The 22304-nt window shown below is 52.4% G+C and overlaps 1 protein-coding gene across 1 annotated transcript in view; it reads left to right on the top strand.

The window, feature by feature from the left end:
- The window catches only part of Dnah1 (dynein axonemal heavy chain 1), a 63411-nt gene that overhangs the window by 23292 nt on the left and 17815 nt on the right, over window positions 1–22304 (top strand). Inside the window, exons 19-47 of the mRNA XM_060390850.1 lie at window positions 226–424; window positions 601–854; window positions 1507–1719; window positions 2772–2936; window positions 3363–3484; window positions 3628–3733; window positions 4199–4378; window positions 4639–4779; window positions 5246–5409; window positions 5626–5739; window positions 6038–6226; window positions 6489–6594; window positions 7135–7248; window positions 7743–7892; window positions 8243–8329; window positions 8415–8601; window positions 10208–10299; window positions 10462–10616; window positions 13261–13438; window positions 14180–14374; window positions 14462–14581; window positions 14819–14977; window positions 15064–15171; window positions 16239–16379; window positions 16518–16678; window positions 17142–17299; window positions 17888–18061; window positions 18777–18815; window positions 21792–21970. Coding sequence (XP_060246833.1) covers window positions 226–424; window positions 601–854; window positions 1507–1719; window positions 2772–2936; window positions 3363–3484; window positions 3628–3733; window positions 4199–4378; window positions 4639–4779; window positions 5246–5409; window positions 5626–5739; window positions 6038–6226; window positions 6489–6594; window positions 7135–7248; window positions 7743–7892; window positions 8243–8329; window positions 8415–8601; window positions 10208–10299; window positions 10462–10616; window positions 13261–13438; window positions 14180–14374; window positions 14462–14581; window positions 14819–14977; window positions 15064–15171; window positions 16239–16379; window positions 16518–16678; window positions 17142–17299; window positions 17888–18061; window positions 18777–18815; window positions 21792–21970 — 4350 coding nt within the window. The remainder of the gene's footprint in view (window positions 1–225; window positions 425–600; window positions 855–1506; window positions 1720–2771; window positions 2937–3362; window positions 3485–3627; window positions 3734–4198; window positions 4379–4638; window positions 4780–5245; window positions 5410–5625; window positions 5740–6037; window positions 6227–6488; window positions 6595–7134; window positions 7249–7742; window positions 7893–8242; window positions 8330–8414; window positions 8602–10207; window positions 10300–10461; window positions 10617–13260; window positions 13439–14179; window positions 14375–14461; window positions 14582–14818; window positions 14978–15063; window positions 15172–16238; window positions 16380–16517; window positions 16679–17141; window positions 17300–17887; window positions 18062–18776; window positions 18816–21791; window positions 21971–22304) is intronic.

The following is a 22304-nucleotide window of genomic DNA, read 5'->3' as shown; positions in this document are numbered from 1 at the left end:
TCTTCTTGGCTCTTGGGATGGGAGTACAAACAAGCAGGAGGTTTCTGGGGGTCAGCCTAGACTTTGGAGGCTCAGCAGTCAGAGCCTAGATATGGCAGGAGTCTTTGGGGGCAGGAGCAGAGACAGCAGCCAAGGACAAAGAAGGAGATGGGGCCTGGCCAGTGTAGAGATGGTATGGAGAAAGCTCAGTGAGCACCCTGACAGTCCTATCCTCTGTCTCTGTAGTACGACAAGCTCTCAAGAATGGTGAAGGAATTCCAACCCTACCTGGACCTCTGGACTACAGCCTCCGACTGGCTGCGCTGGTCTGAGAGCTGGATGAATGACCCCCTGTCAGCCATTGATGCTGAGCAGCTGGAGAAGAGTGTGGTTGAGTCATTCAAGACGATGCACAAGTGTGTGAAGCAGTTCAAGGACATCCCAGGTAGCTGAGAATGTTTGCCAGTGGAGCCCTGTGCAAAGGTCATGGCTCTGCAGGGCTTGTTCTTCGCGCCTGATGCAGGCCAGGCAGCGTGATAACCGTCCCTTTTCTGTGGACCCAGCCTCTCCTCTTTATTCCCTGGACTGGCTGATTTTCATGCTCTCCTGTCTCCCCGGCAGCCTGCCAGGAGGTGGCTTTGGACATCCGATCACGCATAGAGGAGTTCAAGCCTTACATCCCGCTTATCCAAGGCCTGCGCAACCCTGGAATGCGGAACCGGCACTGGGATATACTGTCCAATGAGATCAACATCAATGTTAGGCCTAAAGCCAACTTGACTTTTGCCCGCTGCCTCGAGATGAACCTTCAGGATCATATTGAGAGTATCAGCAAGGTGGCTGAGGTGGCTGGCAAGGAGTATGCTATTGAACAGGTGGGTCCCCAACCACCAGCCAGTCTGACCCCGCTTAGCCCCTGCTGAACAGGGTGATCAGCTAGCCCTTGCAATGGCAGCCATTTGGGAGGATAACAGTAATGGCTCAATCCCTGGGGTCAGAGCACATCTTATCAAAAGTTAATAATGTAGGTGGGGTATACACCTACATTATATACATTGGCATAGCACCCACCATTGCGAAATACCCTGCTTCCCTCTCTCCAGCAAGGAGCTATTGGCACTATGGTCATTTAACAGGTGAGTGCAGGAGTTGAGAATGTAGCCAGCCTATATGTGTGAATGTATCCCCTACACTGCCATTAATTAATTAATTAGTTAATTAATTAAAGAGCCTTAAGGCTCAGGGAGGTTCAGCAGTGGCAAAATAATACATTCTTTAGGTGTGAATACACTCCCAACTGGCACCGAAGTGCCTCTCTTGTTGAACATAGGAGCCTGAGTCAGCCCTGAATTCAGACAGAGGCCCACTGGGGACTTTCTGATTAGGCAAGCTGGGAGCATTTGCCAGTGTGGCCCACATGAAGGCCGTGGCCTGGCAGAGTCCGTTATTCCCTGCCCAGTGCTGGTTGGATAGCATGACAGCCAGTCCTTTCCAAGCACACAGCCCTGACTGTCCCCCATCCCCTAGGCACTAGACAAGATGGAAAAGGAATGGTCATCCATCCTGTTCAACGTATTGCCCTACAAGGAGACAGACACCTATATCCTCAAGAGCCCAGACGAGGCCTCACAGCTGCTTGATGACCACATCGTCATGACCCAGAGCATGTCCTTCTCACCATACAAGAAGCCCTTTGAGCAGCGCATCAACTCCTGGGAGACCAAACTGAAGCTGACGCAGGTGGGCCCTCCTCCCTTTGTCCTCCCCTCCGAAGGCGCGCTGTCCCCCAAGTAGCACTTAACCGTATTTAGGTACAGCATGTCGTACCTGTTCCCCCTGCTCCTGGCTCTCTGACAGGCTTTCTCCTGGAAGAGGCTGTCAAGATGGGTGTGGCCATCCCTGTATGAAGTCTAGCTACTGAAAGAGGCAGTAAGGGCTGTGGAAAGACTGAAGCTTAAAGAACATGGCTGCCTAAGCCTGGAATAGTCTAGTCATTGGATCTTCATGGGCTGGACACTGTGAGGCCCCAAGGTCCCTCATTATTCTTTCCCACCCTGCCCTGAGCCTCTCACCTCATTTGGTGATACTTTAAGGACAGGGGCCAGGGTGCTTGGGACGACAGCTGTCTCAGGCTCTCAAGACCAGAGGCAGGGACCGCCCGAAGATCTCTAGAGTGTAGGCCTGAAGGTATGCCCCCAGCCTCTACCTTCAGTCCTTCATGGAAGCATATACCAGTGCAGTCCAGAAGTCAGCGGAAGGAGGGACCGACCCCAGGCTTTCCTGCTGTGCTCACCCCCCACACCTGTAATCCCAGCCCCACCTCCCATCTCCCCAAGCAACTTGCCAACCTGCCCACACCCGCCTGCAGGATGTTCCCAGTAAGGCCCTTGCTCAGCACCTCTTGAAGGGGCTTCACACATATTGGACCCTTAGTGATCCCGGAGCAGAATGGCCACTAGTATATTCCTCAAGAGCAGAACCCATGCCAATTCCCCTGATTTCCCTGGTGTCCATTTAAGCCTGGCATGGACCTAATACAGAGCTAATTGCGATGCCCATCTCATGTGCAGAGATGAATGAATCAGTTTGCACTGATGAGAGAAAATGAGGTAAATCCCCAGTGGGAGATCGGGAGGCAGAAAGGAAAACGGTTCTGTATAAAGTTACCTGGTGGACACTGGCTGTGATGTTCTGCACTGCATACCAACAGGATAAAATGTTTCCATCATGGACACTAAACCCAACATGAACCCTCAACTCTGACAGTACCTGCCCTGCCCCGACCTTCCCAGGAGGTGCTGGAGGAGTGGCTGAACTGCCAACGGTCCTGGCTCTACCTGGAACCCATCTTCAGCTCCGAGGACATCACCCGGCAGCTGCCGGTGGAGAGCAAGCGTTACCAAACCATGGAGCGCATCTGGAGGAAGATCATGAAGAATGCCTATGAAACCCGGGAGGTGAGGGGGTGTCACGGGGAAGACAGCGAGGATGCCCAAGGAGCCCTGATCACATTGCTGGGGCTCCTCAGTATTTCCTCCCTATCTGAAGGCTTTGGCTGTGGCTCATGTCCTTGGGCGTGGACTCCTGATACCAGAGGTTCCCCCTTAGAAACACCATAGTTTTGGCATTTTAGAGATCTTGCCAAGTCCTGCAGCAAAACAATGCCTTACCCCTTACTACCCTTTTTTTTTTTTTTTTTTTTTTTTACTATGGAATGGAGCTGATGGAGACAGTCCCTAGCCTAGGCATCAATTTCCTGCCCCTTACCCTCCCCTGATGGTGTCTGGCTGCCATGGGCACTGTGTGGTGAACTCGTCTTGCCACCTCCCATTTGGATAGGCTCATTTTCACTTTCTCTCCCTGGCTGGGTCTGGTTCCTGCAGGTGATCAATGTGTGTCCTGACCAGAGGCTGTTGGACAGCCTGAGGGACTGCAACAAGTTGCTGGACATGGTCCAGAAGGGCCTCAGCGAGTACCTGGAGACCAAGCGGAACGCCTTCCCCAGGTAGGCACCATGGCCCCAGTCTACACTGCGGGCCCTCAAGTGCGCCGAGAAGCTAGTGTAGAAGCACCATGTCAGTGGTGTTGGGGCTGCCAGGGCCCAACAAGTGTACCTGACCTTTTTCCTTATCCGTGTCTCCCTGGAAGGTTCTACTTCCTGTCAGATGATGAGCTGCTGGAGATTCTGTCACAGACGAAGGACCCCACAGCCGTGCAGCCCCACCTGCGCAAGTGCTTCGAGAATATTGCTCGGGTGTGTAGCCAGGCCTGGGGCTTGGCCAGCACACTGGGGTACTCTCCAGAGGCGACCTCTTTCCTCTTAGGCCAATCCCTCTTAGAGATGAGATGGCAAGAGAGACCCTGGTCCTCAGAGACGATCCTGGGGCTGGTGGGAAGGTTATCTAAAGAACTCATCCCTCCCCTTGAGCCTGGGAGCCCTGGGGTCCTAACTCAGCCAGCAGCTCCTGTCCTCCCAGAATACTGACATCTGTGAAGGGTGGAAACACAGAGGGGAAGTTTAGCCTCGTTCCCCAAGGGCTTAAACATGTCCTGCCAAATCGCTATCCGGGAAGGCCCAGTAATGGCAAACACTGGGAGTGGTCCTGCACAGAGCCAGCTCCCCTGAGGGACAAGGGTCTGGCCAGGTCAGCCCAGGGCTGAGGGCAGGTCCTCTGATGAACCTGAGTAACCCATTCCTCCCCACCCCCTCTGCCCATAGCTGCTGTTCCAGGAGGACCTGGAGATCACACACATGTACTCAGCAGAGGGTGAAGAGGTGAAACTCTCCTTCTCCATCTACCCCACCAGCAACGTGGAGGACTGGCTGCTGGAGGTAGAGCGCAGCATGAAGGCCAGCGTGCGTGACTTCATCGAGAGGGCCATCAACGCCTACCCTCAAGTGAGTGCAGCCTTCCTGCTCAGCCCCAAACATGTGCTCCCTTCTCAGGGCTCTCTACTCCAGCTCTCCTCCCCCCACCCCCCAGCTCCAGCCATTCTGTCAGCCCTCAGGAGGTTCAGTGCTTAAGAGCGCTTGTCTTTTTGAGGGAACATTTGAACCCAGTGCTTGAAATGCCAAAGCACAGACAGCATTTGAGCGACAAAGAGGATGGGGTCAGGACTGGCACCACCTGAGTCAGTCTGCTTGTGTTGTCTTTCCAGATGCCCAGATCTGAGTGGGTTCTGAACTGGCCAGGCCAGGTGACCATTGCTGGCTGCCAGACATTCTGGACAATGGAGGTAGCCCAGGCGCTCGAGGAAGGCAACATTACAAACAAGCTGTTCCCCCAGCTCTCCAAACAGGTAGAGCCCAGGAGGGTTGGCGCCCACACTCCAACACCCCAGACCCCATTCTCTGAAGGAATGTTTTCCTGCAGCAAGCCTGGAAGGGGCCAAAGGTCAGGTCCAAAGAGCAGATCAGACTCTGTAGCACCAGCAAGAGGGGACCTAAAGAGGGTTCTGAGACTAGACAGGTGCCCCTCCTAACGGTCAGTGAGGTGTCCGCTGGGTTGTCCTGCACTTCCTTGGGCTACCCATGATCCACGCTTCTCAGCACACTCCATTTCCAGCCATGAGCGCACCGAGGGTTTGCACACCCCAGAGGCGGGTGTCACGTGGAGGTTTTAAAAGTCTTTCCTTCTCTTGTCCCAGTCCTTACTCTCCTCCCATCTCAGATCAGCAGGAGCCACCTGGGGCAGAAGCCCACCCTCCGCAAGGGGTGAGGGGCAGTCAGTCCCGGATCTCTGCAGCGCTTCCCCCACTCTTTCAGCTCAGTGAACTGGTGGCCCTGGTGCGGGGGAAGCTGTCCCGCATGCAGCGGGCAGTGCTTTCGGCGCTCATCGTCATTGAGGTCCACGCCAAGGACGTGGTGAGCAAGCTCATCGACGAGGTCGTAACCAGCGTGAACGACTTTGAGTGGATCTCACAGCTCAGGTGAGGGCCAGAGCAGAGCAGATGAGGCTGGGGTTGAGGATGCTAGCAATTTGAGGGCTTGTCCCCTCCCTCAAAGCAACAAGGTGGATGGGGGTATTTCTGTGTTCTCGTGCTCTAAAAGAAGCCCCTCTTTTCTTTTTTTTTTTTTTTTTAACTATATACCTACTCACTGGTCTGTGCCCTCATGTCTGGAAACCCATGTTCCTGCATTGCTAGGTACTACTGGACAAATAATGACCTGTACATCCGTGCTGTGAACGCTGAGTTTATCTATGGCTACGAGTACCTAGGCAACAGTGGGAGACTGGTGATCACACCCCTCACTGACAGGTGAGGGCCCCTCCCCAGCTGGGCTCTGAGAAAGGGAAATGGGTAGCCACAGGTCAGCCAGTCCAGTGAGTCTCTAAAGAAAGCTTGGCAAGACTCAAAAGTAGGGCAGGGGAACACTACTCAGGTAGCCAGCCTCAGGCTCCAGTCAGAACCGTGGCAGACCTGTCCCTAAGAGGATCAAGAGCTGCTGACCCCTACAGCGTCCTGAGGGGGAGGCGCCTCAGGTCTGTGGAACACCCCAGGAAGGGGATCACCCAGGATGGGTGTGGCCCATGCGTACCTCCTTTCACTCCCACAGGTGCTATCTGACCCTTACTGGAGCCTTGCACCTCAAGTTTGGGGGTGCACCGGCTGGCCCAGCTGGCACGGGGAAAACAGAGACCACAAAGGACCTGGGGAAGGCCTTGGCCATACAGACTGTTGTGTTCAACTGCTCTGACCAGCTTGACTTCATGGCCATGGGCAAGTTCTTCAAGGGTCTAGCCAGGTGAGGCTGGGTGTGGCATGGCCAGGACAGGGAGGAGGGAGAACACTGGCCAACAGGAGTCTCACAGGGAACAGGATGGAGTGACAGGAGTCAAAGGCTCTGCTCAGTGGGCTAGGGTTGGGGGCAGGCCTGGGACTGTAGTTGAGCTGGTAACCACCACTGAGCGCTTCCTCCCCGGTGAGGTCAGAGGGTTGTTGGGAGGAGGTAGCAAGTATGCTCTGAGGGCATGCCCTACCCAAATGCCCTACCTTGCTTTGCTTAGCGCTGGGGCCTGGGCCTGCTTTGATGAGTTTAATCGGATTGACATCGAGGTGCTATCTGTGGTGGCGCAGCAGATCACCACCATTCAGAAGGCACAGCAGCAGCGGGTGAGCCTTGGACACCCTAGGGATGGTACTGCCCCTACAGTCCTTAGTGCTCTTGTTTAGAGGAATGTGTAGTCAGTCCCAGACCCCATCTCTTTACTTCAACCCCTCGTCAGGTGAAGGGGGTCCCTTCCTATACCATGGCAAGTCCAGGGTTTTGGTCCTTTCACCAACCTTATTCAGAGTAGCCAAGGATATTGCCCAAGGGACAAGAGCTGAGAGCCTGACAAATCCCACTTGAAGTAATGGCCTAGGTTCTGTTCTTGGCTGAGTTTGAGTAAACCTTAAGGGGTCAGGCAGAATTGTGACTAGTGGATGTGGGGAAGTAGCAACTGTGTGGAGACCTCTGAGGAAGTGGGACCAGGACCTGGGGGTCAATGAGACCCAAGGTCTTAGGCTAGAATCTGGGAGCTCTAACCCATGACCAGGGATCCAGTCTGGTGTCTGGTGTCTGGTCAGCAGCATGACAGAACCCAGTCAGGGGAGCTGAAGGCCTCGGCGTCTTCTCTTTAATGTGGGCCAACCCCTGTACCCCACATACAGGTGGAACGCTTCATGTTTGAGGGTGTTGAAATCCCCCTTGTACCATCCTGCGCCGTATTTATCACCATGAACCCAGGCTATGCTGGCCGAACAGAGCTGCCTGACAACCTGAAGGCAAGTTCAGGCCCAGGGTGGCCAGAAGGTGACAGAGCTTTAGTCTGGACCCTAAGATGCTAAAGCTCTGATTTGAGAACACATAGCTAGCTGCCTGGCATGAAGAACTGGGATTTCCTGGAGAGGTGCTCTTATCTGGGAAGCCCAGTGGACCACACCCGGCTACAGGGGAGGGGGCCTGGACTTGTCTTCGGGGCATGGGGGAAGTCTGGGGTGGGGTGCAGGACATCTGACAGAAGGCGCTAAGGTGGGAAGACAGGAACCAAGAGTGGCTGTCTCCTGGAAGTTCCGTGGGGAAGGTGTTCACCGACACAAAGCATCCATTTCCATGGTAAGAGGTGCGCGGCCACTGACAAATGGAAGCCTCAGTGCAGCAGGTGTGGTACAGAGGAGAAGCCCAGCATCAACTATGAATCAGATGGCCCAGAGAACGGGTTAAGTCCCTGGGAGGGACTGAGATCTGTCCACCTTTCACACGTGTGTTGTACATCCAGGCCCTCTTCCGACCTGTGGCCATGATGGTGCCTGATTATGCCATGATCGCTGAGATCTCCCTGTACTCCTTTGGCTTCAATGAGGCCAATGTGCTGGCTAAGAAGATCACCACCACTTTCAAGCTGTCTTCTGAGCAACTCAGCTCCCAGGTAAGGCCCTGCTTAGTCCCACGGCCTCAGACGGGAGCCTTGCCACCCCGGAGCTGTTCCAAATTCACCCTCTATGAGGGCACTTCAGAATAGGTACTCCTATAAGCCAGGGGATTGTGGGAATGATGACCTAGAAGGTGAAGGTGCCAAAGCAGCCCAGAGGAGGAGCGCCTAGCCCAGGTGAGTAGTAGGTGTGCGGGTGAGTAGCCACAGAAGGCCTGTGGGAGAAATGATATCTCAGCTACAAGATGGGTGATGAGGCACGGCTGGGTTCCACGTGGGAGGTGGCGTTCACAAGGCAGACACCAAGGCCAGTGCCCTCACACGCCTCTCCCTCATGGTATCAACAGGATCACTATGACTTTGGGATGAGAGCTGTGAAGACTGTCATCTCAGCGGCTGGGAACCTTAAGAGAGAAAACCCCACCATGAATGAGGTGAGCTTATGCACGGAGCTCCCAGGAAGAGGGCTCCAGGAGAGTCCTGGCACCACCCAGAAGCTCTTGCCGGCCCCTACTACAGGAGCTGATCTGCCTTCGGGCCATCCGGGATGTGAATGTGCCTAAGTTCCTACAGGAAGACCTCAAGCTCTTTGCAGGGATTGTGTCCGACCTGTTCCCTACCATCAAGGAAGAGGAGACTGACTATGGTATCCTGGACCAGGCCATCCGCAAGGCCTGTGAGAAAAGCAACCTCAAGGATGTGGAGGGTGAGCTGCAGCCCCAGGAGCCCTGCAGACCTTTGGCGCTCTAATCTGAGGAAGTGTTGGCTCCAGCCATCTTTGGAGTCCAGGGTTGGAGACAGGGACAGGGCAATGCTCTCTCAGGGTCCCTCACCACTAACCAAGGGGACTCTGGACTTTTCTTTACTAGTGCTCCTTTCTTTACTAGTGCTCTCCAGGTGAGGGGCAGCATGTCTCTTTACTGAGACCTCACAATTTAGGTCCTCTGCCCATGGTAGGAACGGTCCCAACCCAAGGTCCTCTGTCTAGCCTTGCTTCATCCAGCAGTGAACCTTTGTTGAGTGTCAGTTAAGGTTTCTATTGCTGTGACAAAACAACATGACCAAAACACCTTGGGGAATAAAGGGTTTATTTCATCGTATGACTCACAGATCACAGTCCATCACTGAAGGAAGTCAGGACAGGAACCTGGAGGCAGAAGCTGAAGCAGAGGCTGTGGAGCAGTGCTGCTTACTGGCTTGCTCCAATGGCTTGCTCAGCCTGCTTTCTTGTAGCACCCAGGACCACCACCACAGAGGTGGCACTGCCCACAGTGAGCTGGGCTTCCCACATCAGCCATCAATCAAGACAATGTAGCACAGGCTTGCCCACAGGCCGATAGGATGGAAACATTCTCTTAATTGAGGTTCCCTCTTGCCAGTTGACTCTAGCTTGATTCGAGTTGCTGTAAACCAGCCAGCACACTTGCTGAGGCTGTCCTGTCCCCAGCCTGGCTGCTTGTTCGGGGGAACAGCTTGACCTGGCCACCACATATTGCATGCTCGTGATCCCCACAGCTTCCTGGCACGGTTTCTCCCAGTACCTTCCAGAAGGCCCTTAGGGGTCGGGGCTCTCTGAGGAAGGCATGTCTGTCCACGCAGGCTCTCCAACTAAGGCCTGAGCAGGTGCTTTGCTCATCTCAGCCCTGCAGGGTCCCCTGCCTCAATGCTTCCCATGGCTTTCTATTCCATGTGTAGCTTAACACTCCCTTCCCTGGCCACCTCCTGCACTTAGATCCAGCAAGCTTGTTAAATCCAGCCCTGGGCTCGTCTCTTCCCTGACAGCCTTAGATCAGCTTTGTCATCCCTAGCCAACTGTACCCTGTCCCTTTGGCAGGGACCCCTGGGCCTGCCAGAGCCACAACCAGCCCAACCACTTGGGTCAGAACAATGCACTCTTCTAAAGCTCCTGACTGATTAGGATTCTGACCCTTGAATTTTACCTTGCACTGGACAGCACTTTCTCAGGCTGGTGCTCTCAGGAGGCTGGGCAGTTGTTTTGGGAAAGAAGTTGATTCTGAGTCCCATAATGTCTGACCACAACTGGATGATGTTATGCAATGGCAGCAGCAGTAATAGCAACAGTAACACCGGGAGGCATCTAGCGAGATCCCGCTCTGTGCACGCACTGCAGACCCTGTGCATGGGGCCTCACCTGCCCCTGACTATGGCATAGTGCTACTGCCTTCTCCACTCTGCACATGGATATACTGAGGCTCAGGGGGTCAAGTGACTCACCTAAGGCCACACCTGCTGGCTTCAGAGCCATGAGTCAATTCCATCTCTAACCCATGTTCTCCGGCCTTGTCCCCTAGGCTTCCTGGTCAAGTGCATCCAGCTGTATGAGACCACAGTGGTAAGGCATGGCCTCATGCTTGTCGGACCCACAGGCTCCGGCAAGAGTAATGTAAGCAGGGCCCGGGGGGTGTGTATCTCCAACAAGGCACCAGCCTCCCCCTGTGCCCCACTGCTCCCTGGAATGCCCTCCCCACTTCTTGCAGTCCCCAGCCCACTGCATCCCTGCCCTCCAGGAAGCCAGTAGGGTCACTTTCTGGTGGCAACTCCCCAGTGTTACAGAGTCCTGGCAGCTGCCATGACATCACTGAAAGGGAAGCCATCCATCAGTGGCGGTGTGTACGAAGCTGTGAACTACTATGTGCTCAACCCCAAGTCCATCACGATGGGCCAGCTGTATGGAGAGTTTGACCTGCTCACCCATGAGTGGTGAGTGGCCCCCAAACTCTGCCGGGGTGCGCTCCCAGGCTGCCTGCGGTGGCAGTTGGAAACTTAAGATCTCAGCAGAAAGCGTGGGATCCCACTTCACCCCTTAGTGACTCTCCTGAGTTCTGTCATTGGCACAGTGACAATAATGGCAGTGTCACTTGGCAAGGCAAGGAACCTAACACATGAAATGTGCTGGGAACAGTGGCTGGCATGGATGAACATTCAGAAAATGGATGTCTTTACCCTGAGATAGGCTGAGAAGGCCACTTCCAGGCCTTGCTCCCAGGCTAGGGCATACATTTTAGGTAGCTGTGTGGGTCTGGAGGAAGCGCAACTGAGTGGATGTTAAAATCCAAGGCTCTGGAAAAATAACACAAAAGCAAAACCCCTGGTCTCCTGTCTCCTGCTGGAAATACCTGCTTAGCTGTAGTGCTCCATGAGCCCAGGAAGGGGTGGCCATGAATGAGGACAGGGTCACCTTCCTTTTCCAATATGAACCTGCTTGGCTTTCCCTATTTCTGTTTAACAGTCTTTCCCATGTCCACTCCAGACTCACATGAATGGCGGTGGGGTCCACAAGTCAGCCCAAAAAATGTCCCATTGAAGAAAAAACATTTAACTGTACCTCAAAACATGCTAAAGAAGGCTTTATTCAGGACCATGGCCATAAGTATAGGAACCACTGGGGCATGTCTCAATGTCAGGGACAGAATGGGCTCAGCTCCAAATACAGCATGGGCCAATGGGGCAGGGTGGACACCAGTGGGTAGAAAATTCCTAAGAGGGCATATCATGGGTGTTGTAAAACAGTAAAATCCCAAATGTTCAATTTTACCAGTGAAGACTCATGACCCAGATTTTGGGGTGAAAGCCTGCTAGCTCAGAGAGGCAGAGAAAGCAACAAGCTGACCTTCCGACTCATATCCCAGAAGGAAAAGGCCAAAAGCCCTTTTCTTCTTCTCCACACTGTCTTTAATAGCCTTCTCTCAAAGGCCCTCCTTTCTGTTTTCTCCCTGTCAGCTGGTTTCCTGTTCCTCCTCTTGACCCTCGGGTTAACTTTATTTAATCCTGTACACAGAAAACTCTTGGATTAAAGGTGTGTGCTAGGGCTGAACCACTTCACAACTAGGAGCAGGTTTTTACAGCTCATGATCTTGGGGTTCACAGTTGGATCAAATATCCTGCAACATGGGTTAGGCTAAACTAGCCTCTCGGGATTCTTGCTTCATACAAGCCAAGTAGTCAGACCTCACCTTCAGGAGGAGGGGAACGAGGGCCTGCCAGGGGCTGAGGTGGCTAAATATGCGGGGTGAGGACTCGTCTAAACTGACTTAGCAGGTGTGGTTGCTCATGCTGATTTTGTGAGGAAGTGCACACGTGGACCTAGGAGACTCAGGAACCAAGCAGAGACTCTGTCCCTAGCAGACAGAACTTATGAAGACTGGACCTCTCTCAGGTTCTCAAGCAGAACTTGCCCCTTCTCCAGCTCTTCCCAGGTTCCCACATTCCGGAGCCAATGGCCTCCATTTCTGCCATTGGCTCCTCCCAGTTTCCTTCTCCCCACTGGGATACCACCATTTGCTTTCATTTCATGTGACTTCTGTGGAACTCGACAGGGAGCAGATATAAACATGTTTCCATTATACGTTGTTACACTGAAAACTCCCATTTTTCCTGTTATAATTTTTAATGAGTAAAGGTGTGAAAAAGGGTAAAAAGATGAGAACTGATGATCTCAATACATAATATGTAAAGTAATAAACTATCAAAAAATATTTAAAGACACCTTAAGGCTATCAATAGACTGGTCATAGATTTGGAATACGTTTGTATCTATATGTAACCTTGGAGTTTTATTCAAAATATAGTAGAACCCTGGCTGTCCCCATGCTGCCCTGTCAGATGGTTCACTTTCTGTAGATTCATTTGCCTGAGGTCAAGTACAGTCTGAAATATTAAGTGGCAAGTTACAGATATGCAGAATTCATGCACTTTCAATTATACAGCATTGTGAGTAGTGGGAGGGAATCTTGTGCTGAGCCATGTTACCCCACCATGGGAAATGGAATCAGCCCTTTACCCAGTGTGTCCATCAGCACCTGTTAGCCAGGTCAGTTATCACACTGACTCATGGTCTCACTGCTTATATTTAAATACCCCTATTTTAATCAGCTACGGCCCCATCATATAAACTTTTATTACAGTATCCTGTTATGACTGCTGTTTAATATATCCAAATTATAAATCAACTCTCTCATATGTGTTTATATAGATAATAAAACAGCTTATATATAGGATTCTGTCCTATAGTTTCAGATAGCCACAATGGGGGTGGGGGTGGGGGAATCTTGGACTGTATCTCTTGAAGATAAATCAATGTTTTTAATAAGAAAACAGGTTTGTTTGTTTGTTTTTCAAAATTGACAAGTACGTTAGTAACTGCTTGGCAACCACATAAAAAACTGTATTATACCAATGTATGAAGACAGTATGATAAAATCCAGTATTAGACATAATTAATATATGCTAATAAAAAAACTTAAAGGTAAGAGCCAACTGGGTAGCTAGGTTTCCCTGGGAACCATTTGTGCACATCACCCTACCTCCCTGACATTTAGAGCTCTCTCCTCCTTACTGGCTACAGGACGGATGGGATTTTCCCCTCCCTCATCCGGGCCGGGGCCATTGCCAATGACGCAAACAAGAAGTGGTACATGTTTGATGGGCCTGTGGACGCTGTCTGGATAGAGAACATGAACACAGTGCTGGATGACAACAAGAAGTTGTGCCTCAGCTCTGGGGAGATCATCAAACTCACAGAGGTGCGCTGCCTGCCTGCTCACCCGTTCTTTTCTGCAGCCGCTTGGGTCTGGAGACTGTGCGGTGCCAGCCAGGTCTCCTCCTGCTCTACCTGTGCTTCACCACAACTTGCTGAGAAGCCCCGTTGGCAGGGTCTTGGGCCCAGCCCCTGGCCCCGAATTCCCTTCTTTAAGCCGCATCCTATCTGCTGTCTTTCAGAATACCTGCTTCCCATGGTGCTGCAAGCAGAGAGCTATGGCAGCCGCCCTGCTGTTCCCTAGCTTGTGCTGCCTCATGCCTCCCAGGCCCACTCCACTTTGGGCCACGTCTACCCAGTCTGCTCTGTGTGTTGACCCAGTACTAGCAGTGTGTTCAGGGGCTGGGGACTTGTGGCACAAACCTGACCACAGAGACCTGCTTGGCGTGTGTAGCGATGGCCTGGGTGTGAGAGCATTTCAGAGACTATATGCACTAAACTCCTGAGAACATGTGGCAGTCAATGTGAGCATGTGTGTGACTGAGGCTCTGAAGCAGGTTTCCTAGCTTTCTAGGAACTCCAGAAAGTCCAGGACTCCCCAACTTTGGCTCTCCCTTGGGGCTCTGTGGAGGGCCGCATGGGATCCCTGGACCTCCGCTCCAGCCCTCATCCACCCTCTGACTGACCACAGAACCCTCTGGCAGGATAAGCAGGCAGCTCCCCAACACCCCATCTCTCTCTCCCTTACTGGCAGCTGGCCCACTTACATGTTGTTTCTTGGCACCAGGCAATGACAATGATGTTCGAGGTGCAGGACCTGGCGGTGGCCTCACCAGCCACAGTATCCCGCTGTGGCATGGTATACCTGGAGCCCAGCATCCTTGGGCTCTTGCCATTTGTTGAGTGCTGGCTAAAAAATCTCCCTGCCATAATAAAGCCCTACGAGGGAACTTTCAGGAACCTCTTTATCAAGTTTCTGGAGGTAGGTGGGGCCACAGGCATGCCAGCCAACGGGGCAGTAGAGCACTGTCACCACCAGTCACGAGAGCCTGGGGCTCATTCCCAACAGAGCGCCATCGCCTTCATTCGAGCCACAGTGAAGGAAGTGATTGCCTCAACCAACAGCAACCTGACCACGAGCCTCCTCAAACTACTTGACTGTTTCTTCAGACCTTTCCTACCCAGAGAGGTACAGCCCAAACAGTGGAGATGGAGGCCTGTTCCCTCCTGCCCCAGTCCTCCTTGCCTGGGCTGCAGAGAGCCTGTCAGTCCCACCTCCCGCTTTCCTGGAAGAACTGGGTTCACTCCCACAGATCATGAGCCCACCCCATCCAATGTGTTGTAGGGAAACAAGCTACATGCTGTGCCCATTAGGCTTCCCACTACTGCCTCAGGCTTAGCCTGACCCTGTTCCCTTCTTTCCCAGGGCCTCAAGAAGATACCCTCTGAAAAGCTGAGCCATATCCCGGAGCTGATAGAGCCCTGGTTCATCTTCTCCCTCATCTGGAGTGTGGGCGCCACAGGAGACTACACCAGCCGCCTCAACTTCAGCAAGTGGCTGAGGGTGAAGATGATGATAGAAAAGGTGAGAAACAGCACCAGAGCAGGTCTCCGACGCCAACGGCAGGCAACCAACCCGAGCTCACAGCCTTCTTCCCTTGGTCCTGACAGATAAAACTAGAGTTCCCAGCAGAAGGGCTGGTGTTTGATTACAGACTGGATGACGCTGGAATCAGCAACACTGAGGATGATGATGAAGAAGAGGAGGAGAACAAACAGGTAGACACGGGCCTGCCCAGGAATGAGGGGAGGGTAGAGCCCCACTGGGCTGTGAGGATCCCCCCCACTGACAAAAAAATGTTCACTTAGAGAAAGCCACATTGACAGCCACCAAGTCTGAGGCTGCCTGCTATTTATAGCACCGCGTGGAGCTTCATAGTCAACCAGGTGTTTAGTATTGTGTTCATTTTACAGACAAGGAAACTGAGACACAGTCATAATCAGCCAGTCAGTGGTAGAGCTGGACTTGAGCCTCGGTGGAGTTTAGTCTTCAGTGTGCCTCAGTTCCCAGACAAATGTTTCTTCTGCCCTGATGCCATGTCTAAGGACTGACTCCCTTTTCTAGCTAACATCCCCTGGAACCGAGCTCCCTGAGGGCCCAGGAGCATGCCTGTCATCCTGCTTTAGTACCCCTTCTTAACTATCAACCAATCAGAACTCCTAGATCCACTATGACTCCAGGGTTGGGGTGCCCAAGCCACAGAGGAGGTGACTGAAAGTGACTATGTAGAGTCCTGCTGTGGATCCTCAGGTGCATTTGGGTCTAAGAGTCAGAACTGCCACGAGTGGGGCATATGGGGTTAGCCAGATTGAGCCTTTCATCAAAGGAGTTTTGCAAGGGCCATGGGTGAGGGAATTCAGTGGGGAGACCAGGTGCACTCTCAGTATCCAGCTGTCAGTGCCCTGGGTTCTGCTGTCCCCACTCCTTGGTTATCCTGAAAATAAACAGTGGGAACCTTTGCATTCCTGGATCGTTCTGTTCCTAGAGCATCTTCTTGCCAAGGCCTAGGGACTGGCTGTGTAGGGAAGCCACCACCCCAGAGGCTGCTCAGCTGTGTTCAAAGAACCTCCAGTCCTGGTGCTTTGTGGTTCGAGCCTCCCACTGCACACAAAGAGCAGAGCACAGGGATCGCTGTCTGTGCCAGAAGTAGCTCTTCCCCTGGACGTTCTTGACAAGCCCCTCAGGACAATACCTCATCCTCCTGCTGCATTAGCAATGGGGCCACAGCCAGGAGGGTGGCCTGGGAAGGGATTTCAGAGCCATCCTGAACCACATGTGGTTCCAGGTTGCCTGGGTGAAGTGGATGGACACCTCGGCTCCATTCACCATGATGCCGGACACCAACTACTGCAACATCATTGTGCCCACCATGGACACCATGCAGATGTCCTACCTGCTGGGCATGCTGCTCACCAACAACAAGCCTGTGAGTGCCCCCATCACCCCTGTCCCAGCCCACCCAAGGCTCAGGCTAGGGCATGGCTAGTCTTCCACACCAGCAAGTTGGTAGCTCCCTGTGCCTTAGCATTGTGTGTACCCACCTTCCTGGCCACTGCTCTCCCAGGTGCTGTGCATTGGGCCAACAGGCACGGGGAAGACCCTCACTGTCTCCAACAAGCTTCTCAGGAACCTGCCGCTGGAATACATCAGCCACTTCCTCACCTTCTCAGCCCGCACTTCAGCCAACCAGACCCAGGACCTCATTGACAGCAAGCTGGACAAGAGGCAGGACACCTCTGGTTCCTTCCTCAGCCAGAGTCCCCAGCCTAGCTGAACCACCTGCTGTCTCACCTCCCCCACCAAATTATCCTCCTGGCTTTGCCTGAAGTGACCCAACAGGGCCAGAAATGACCTGGGGGGGGGGGGTTCAGTTGCCTTTCAGATCTCTCCTTGCCTCTCTCAGGATCCTTCTAGTCTATCTGCAGGGCTTTCACTGTCCATTGTCCACTGTGGACCTGCCTTAGAGATGGCTGTTATCCACCTTTCTGGGAAGCAGGACTCTTTTTTTAAAGACCTAAGATACAGGTCAGCTGGTCCCAAACGTCCCAAGACAGAGGGCTGGTCATGAGGTTTAGCAATTAGGAGGAGGCTAAAATTTAGCACGGTGCCATTCAGTTGCCTCTTGGATTGCCTCTGAGAAGAGGACCTGGTGCCCGTGGGTGCTGGGCTCACACAGCCCCTCCCACAGGCGGAAGGGTGTGTTCGGGCCGCCCTTAGGGCGCAACTTCATCTTCTTCATTGATGACCTGAACATGCCAGCCCTGGAGACCTATGGAGCACAGCCACCCATTGAGCTGCTGCGCCAGTGGATGGACCACGGAGGCTGGTATGACCGAAAGATCATCGGTGCGTGCTCTCCTGGGACGGCGGGCAGTGGGCTGCATGTGCTGGGTGCAGAATACAGTAGGTGCAGGGGTAGAGCCACTTTAGGGGTCCACAAAAAAAAAGATCAAATTTCTCTTAAAACAAGGGAGTGAACTGTGTAGGTCAATGAAAATTGCCAGCGCCTGTTAACACATCCTTTTTATACTGGTACTGTAGTAGATTACGCTTTTTTGTTTTGTTTTGTTTTGTTTTTGCATGCGTATGAGTACGTGTGTTTGCATCAGTGTTTCTGGGGTCTTATTGGGTATCTCCCTTGATCCATCTCACTTAACTGAGGAAGGATCTCACTGAACCTAGAACTGGCTGATTCAGCTCATCCAGCTAGTGAGCTTAGCCCGTCTCTCCCTCATGAGCTGCTGGGCCTACACACACACTGCCACAGCCACCTGGCTTTTATGTGGGCACAGGGGATGCAGATCCTCTGGGCCATCACCCCCACACCAGAAATTACAGTTTTAACATATATTTGTATCAAGGGCAAGGGGCCCACAAAAATGACATGATTCTGGGGAGGGCCCTGTCTGACTTCCCACTCCCACTCCCACTCAGGAGCCTTCAAGAACCTGGTGGATATCAACTTTGTCTGTGCCATGGGTCCCCCAGGGGGAGGGAGGAACGCTATCACTCCAAGGCTGACACGCCACTTCAACTACCTGTCTTTCGTGGAGATGGATGAAGTCAGCAAGAAACACATCTTCTCTACAATCCTGGGAAGTTGGATGAGTAAGTATGGGGTTGAGGCAGGAGAGGCTGTGGACAAAGGCTAATGTCACAGCCTAGTGACATTAGTGTCACAGCCAGGACACCAACTACTAACTTCAGCTGTCATGACTGGCAAGTTCATGAACTTCTCAGAACCTCGGTTTCTTTACCAATGGGTGCTAGCATTACTACCTACTACTCCAAGTCTTGAGAGTTAAGTAAGATGTGGCACATAGCATCTAAAATAAAGCCATGTGGCAATTCTACATACTGAATATGGGACACAGACGAGTTCACTCACATGGAGACACGTGCTAGTGTTTGCCCGGAAGGTGGCATGGAATGGCTGCAACTTTTGTAGAACGGGAAAACTCAGAAAAACCAAAGGGGAAAAGTAGCCCTGCTCCATCCTAGAGTTTGAAAAAAGTCCGCCGGGATGTTCTTTCTCCAGTAGCCTGACTCCCATCCAGCACACCGTGCCCATGGGGTGCCACTTGGCTCCATGCTGGGTGAAGAGTGCTAAAAGCCAAGCCTCCCACCTGACCTGGGCCACCCCCTCCCTGCCAGAGCTATAGGCCAGGGCTCCCCTTCGTGTACAACTGAGGTAACAGCACATTTCTCTGATGAAGGGTGAGAAGCAGCTGCTTGAGGAACTTCCTGGTGGGACACAGCTAGCCAGGATGGGCAGCAAGTGACCACCTAACTCTGAACCTATGTCTGTCTCTCAACCCTGCAGATGGGCTCCTAGGAGAGAAAAGTTACCGAGAGCCTGTGCGTAAGTGTGGCCTGGGCCTGGGAGGATCTTGGGGAAAAGGGGCTGTTGTCTGATGGCGTCCCTGGACTCTGGCTTTAAGCTGGGTAGGTTAAGGTTAGGATCAGGGACCACAGTGGGCCATCCTCAAGCTCATACGGAGTCAGAACACAAGTCGGCACCACCGCTGGCTGCTCTGCAGGCTCCTGTGCCACTGTCAGAGCCATTCCATCCCTTGGTGCCTAGGCTAGTGTCCCTCTGATGGCAGGAAATGAAAGATGAGTGGATGAAGATAGGAATCCAACAAACTCTGCAATCCTGAAAAGCCACAGTAAAAAGAAACCCAGCTTTCTCCAGTGAGTAGGCGCAAGCAGGAAAGTGGATGATTTGCCGCTAGGAGGCAGGCATCCCTCTGTGGAAGCCTTAGGCAGCTCAATCTGTCAGTCATCACTGCAGGGCAGCTGGTCTTTTCAGGTTCTGTCCTATCTTGGTACTCACCTGTTCCATCTTCCTCTCAGCTGAAAGAGGTTGTCAGGCTCCCTCTCTGAGCCTCAGTGTCTACCATCCTGTTAATGGACATTGCCTCATGGCTCCTGTCACCCTGACCAGGAGTGAGCGTCCTGTTCTGGTGCAGGTCAGGCTCTTCCTCTTTGGCCTAATGGAAGACTGGAGTCACACCTTCCCTGTTTTACTGGGCCACTCTGTCAACATATAAAGATGTTTTGGGGCATGGTGGCACATGCCTTTAATCCCAGTGCTCAGGAGGCAAAAGGTAGGCAGACCTCTGTGAGTTTGAGGCCAGCCTGATCTACTTGTCTACATGGTGAGTTTGAGGACAGCCAGAGCTACACGGTGAGACCATGTCTAAAAACAAAACAAAAAATATAAACATGTCCCAAATTAACCGAAACCCAGAATTATCTCTGCCAGCCAGACCCCTTCTTCAACCATTTCCTCACTTCTCTGCTTATCTACATAACAAAACTCCTCAAGAACTCTTTTTCCCACTGGCACAATGCCTATCCCTCCTGTTTTCCATTGAGTTAACTCCTCCACTCTTGTCACCAGTGACTAGAGTGTAGCCACACCAGTAGCTCTGCAAACGGCCTTTTATCCCAGTCCCTTCTCCCTCTTGGGTGTGTTAGTCAGCTTTGTGTTGCTTTGACAAAATAGCCTGAGGAAGAAGCAGTTTCTCTTTGCTCGCTGGTTCAAAAGTTTCATCTATGATTGGCTTGCTCTGTTGCTCAGGGTCTGTGGTGAGGAACACACCATGGTAGCAGGAGGACATGGTGAAGCCGAGTTGTTCACTTCATGGCATCCAGGAGGCAGAGGCAGACAGGAAGATGTCAGGGCGACACTTCCTCTTCAGAGAAGCTCCCCAAGCAATCTTCTTCCTCCACCCAGGACCGCTTCCTTCGTGTATTCATTATGAAGCCCATTCAGAAATTCAGAATGCATTCATCAATGAATTAACCTATTCATGAGTTTAATGTGCTCGTGACCCAATCAATCATCTCTCAATGATTGGAGCCACCATTTGGGGAGCAAGCTTTCAAAACAACAAGCCTTTGCAGGGAGTCTCTTTAAATGCAAACTACCATACTAGGAACCCCATCTTGGATTAACTAGACTTTGACCTCCAGCCCCCTGTCCCTCTTAAATATGCTGTCCTCAGACAGTCTCATGCTGGCTGAAATGCAAAGTCATCTTTGTGTCACTAACGTCCAAGTTCAGACCCTCAGCTCAGACTTCTCCTCTAGACACCTGCTTCTCGACTTCCCATATGTCTACTGTATATCTCAGATTGACCCTGTTCAAATCCAAACTTCCGTTGCCCTGCCAGTCCCCTTCTCGCCTTTGATGATGGCAGCTCCATCCTTCCAGGTGCTCACAAGCAGAACTTCACCATTGTCCTCTTCCTCTCTTGCCATATGACAACTGTCAGGAGCTCTCTTGGCTATCCAAGAAGAGTCTGCCCTAAATCAAACTACCACCCTGTCCTCATTCACATAATCACTGGGGCAGCCCCTTCCAGAGTCTACTCACTGTGCCTCCACTTACCATTGATCCGTCCTCCTTTTGAAGCTAGAGGGACTTGTTAAAGCATTAGATCAAGCTGGGGATAGTAGTCCTAGCTACCCAAGAGGCTAAGGTAGGAGGATCATTTCAGCCCATGAATGGGCTACTCTGAGCAAGATCATGCCTCAAATACACAGCACCAAAAGAAAGACCATGCTCCGCCTCTGCTCAAATGTCTTAGCCAAGCAACAGTGCCAGGAAAAATACCCGTGCTTCACACCCAGCATCACATCTTCCACTCAGCCTCCCCCATTGGTCCTTTACATCCCAACTCCAGGCTTTTGCTCCTGTTGGCCTCTCTACCCAAACTGTTTGTCTCCAGCCGGGTACATGCTTGCCCTTTCACTTCTCAGTGTCAGCTTGACTGTCTCCCTTCTCAGTATGAACATGAACATGGATATGATGGTGATAAAAAGCAAGATGAAGCTCTAGCAACTCCACAGAGGATAGTGAGCCCCCAGTGTCAGCCTGAGGTCCAGGTCACCCTACAGCCCCCACCTCCATCAGGCACTTCTGAAGCCTGTGTAACTAAGAGACCCCTTGCCCATACGTGACTCAGCACTGCCATGTTCAGGTCTGGCCACAGGCTCACAAGGCAAGGCAGGAAGGGCCCACCCAGTAACTGCCCGATGATGCCCACAGTTCTGTGAATGCATCTCCGTGCTCTATGTGCTACCAGTGGTCAGGAATGTGGGTGTAAGTTTAGCACACACAGAGCAAGAGATTCCCATTCTAAGTTAGGGGCATCAAGAAGGGCCTATAAAGAAGGAAGCATCTAAGAAGGGGCTGAAGGAGACGTGGAATCCAAACCTATGGCTATGGAATGGGTGCTAGGGGAATCAAAGGGGCAAAGCTAGGACCCGTGGGACCTGCATGGGGCACGCGTGTCTATGTGACCCAGCCTACTCTTCTGTTCCGCAGCTGGGGCTCCCAACATCACCCATTTGATGGAACCCCTTGTGGACGCCACCATCAGGGTATATGCTACCATCACCTCCCAGCTACTGCCCACTCCAGCTAAGTCCCATTATACCTTCAACCTGAGGGATCTCTCCAAAGTCTTCCAGGGTGTTCTCATGGCTGAACCAGCTAAGGTTGAGGTGAGGATCTGCCAGGCCCTCTCCCCCATGTCCATGTTGCCCTTGCCATCCTCCCTAGACCTCTCCCAATTTTAAGCCTTCAGTCTCCAGCCATGATCTAGCTAGGCCCTGAAAAAAACTAGGACATAAAGGGCAGGCCCACCAGAGCCTGACTTGAGTGCAGCTGAGCCTATCTTGTGAGGCAAACTCATGCCCAAAACTGACCACGGTGAGGCTGTACACAGCACACGCCAGGAGAAGGCAAGGAGGCAGGAGAATTTTTAGTAGAGGCCATAAGTGTAAGAAGACTTGGGTGGAGGTGAACATGGTACCTTTGATAACTAAACTTGTGCAG

Source organism: Meriones unguiculatus, chromosome 9 (genome assembly GCF_030254825.1).
Source record: "Meriones unguiculatus strain TT.TT164.6M chromosome 9, Bangor_MerUng_6.1, whole genome shotgun sequence".
NCBI lineage: Eukaryota > Metazoa > Chordata > Mammalia > Rodentia > Muridae > Meriones > Meriones unguiculatus.
Note: the sequence above shows the minus strand (reverse complement) of the source record. Positions and strands in the feature narration are given on the sequence as shown.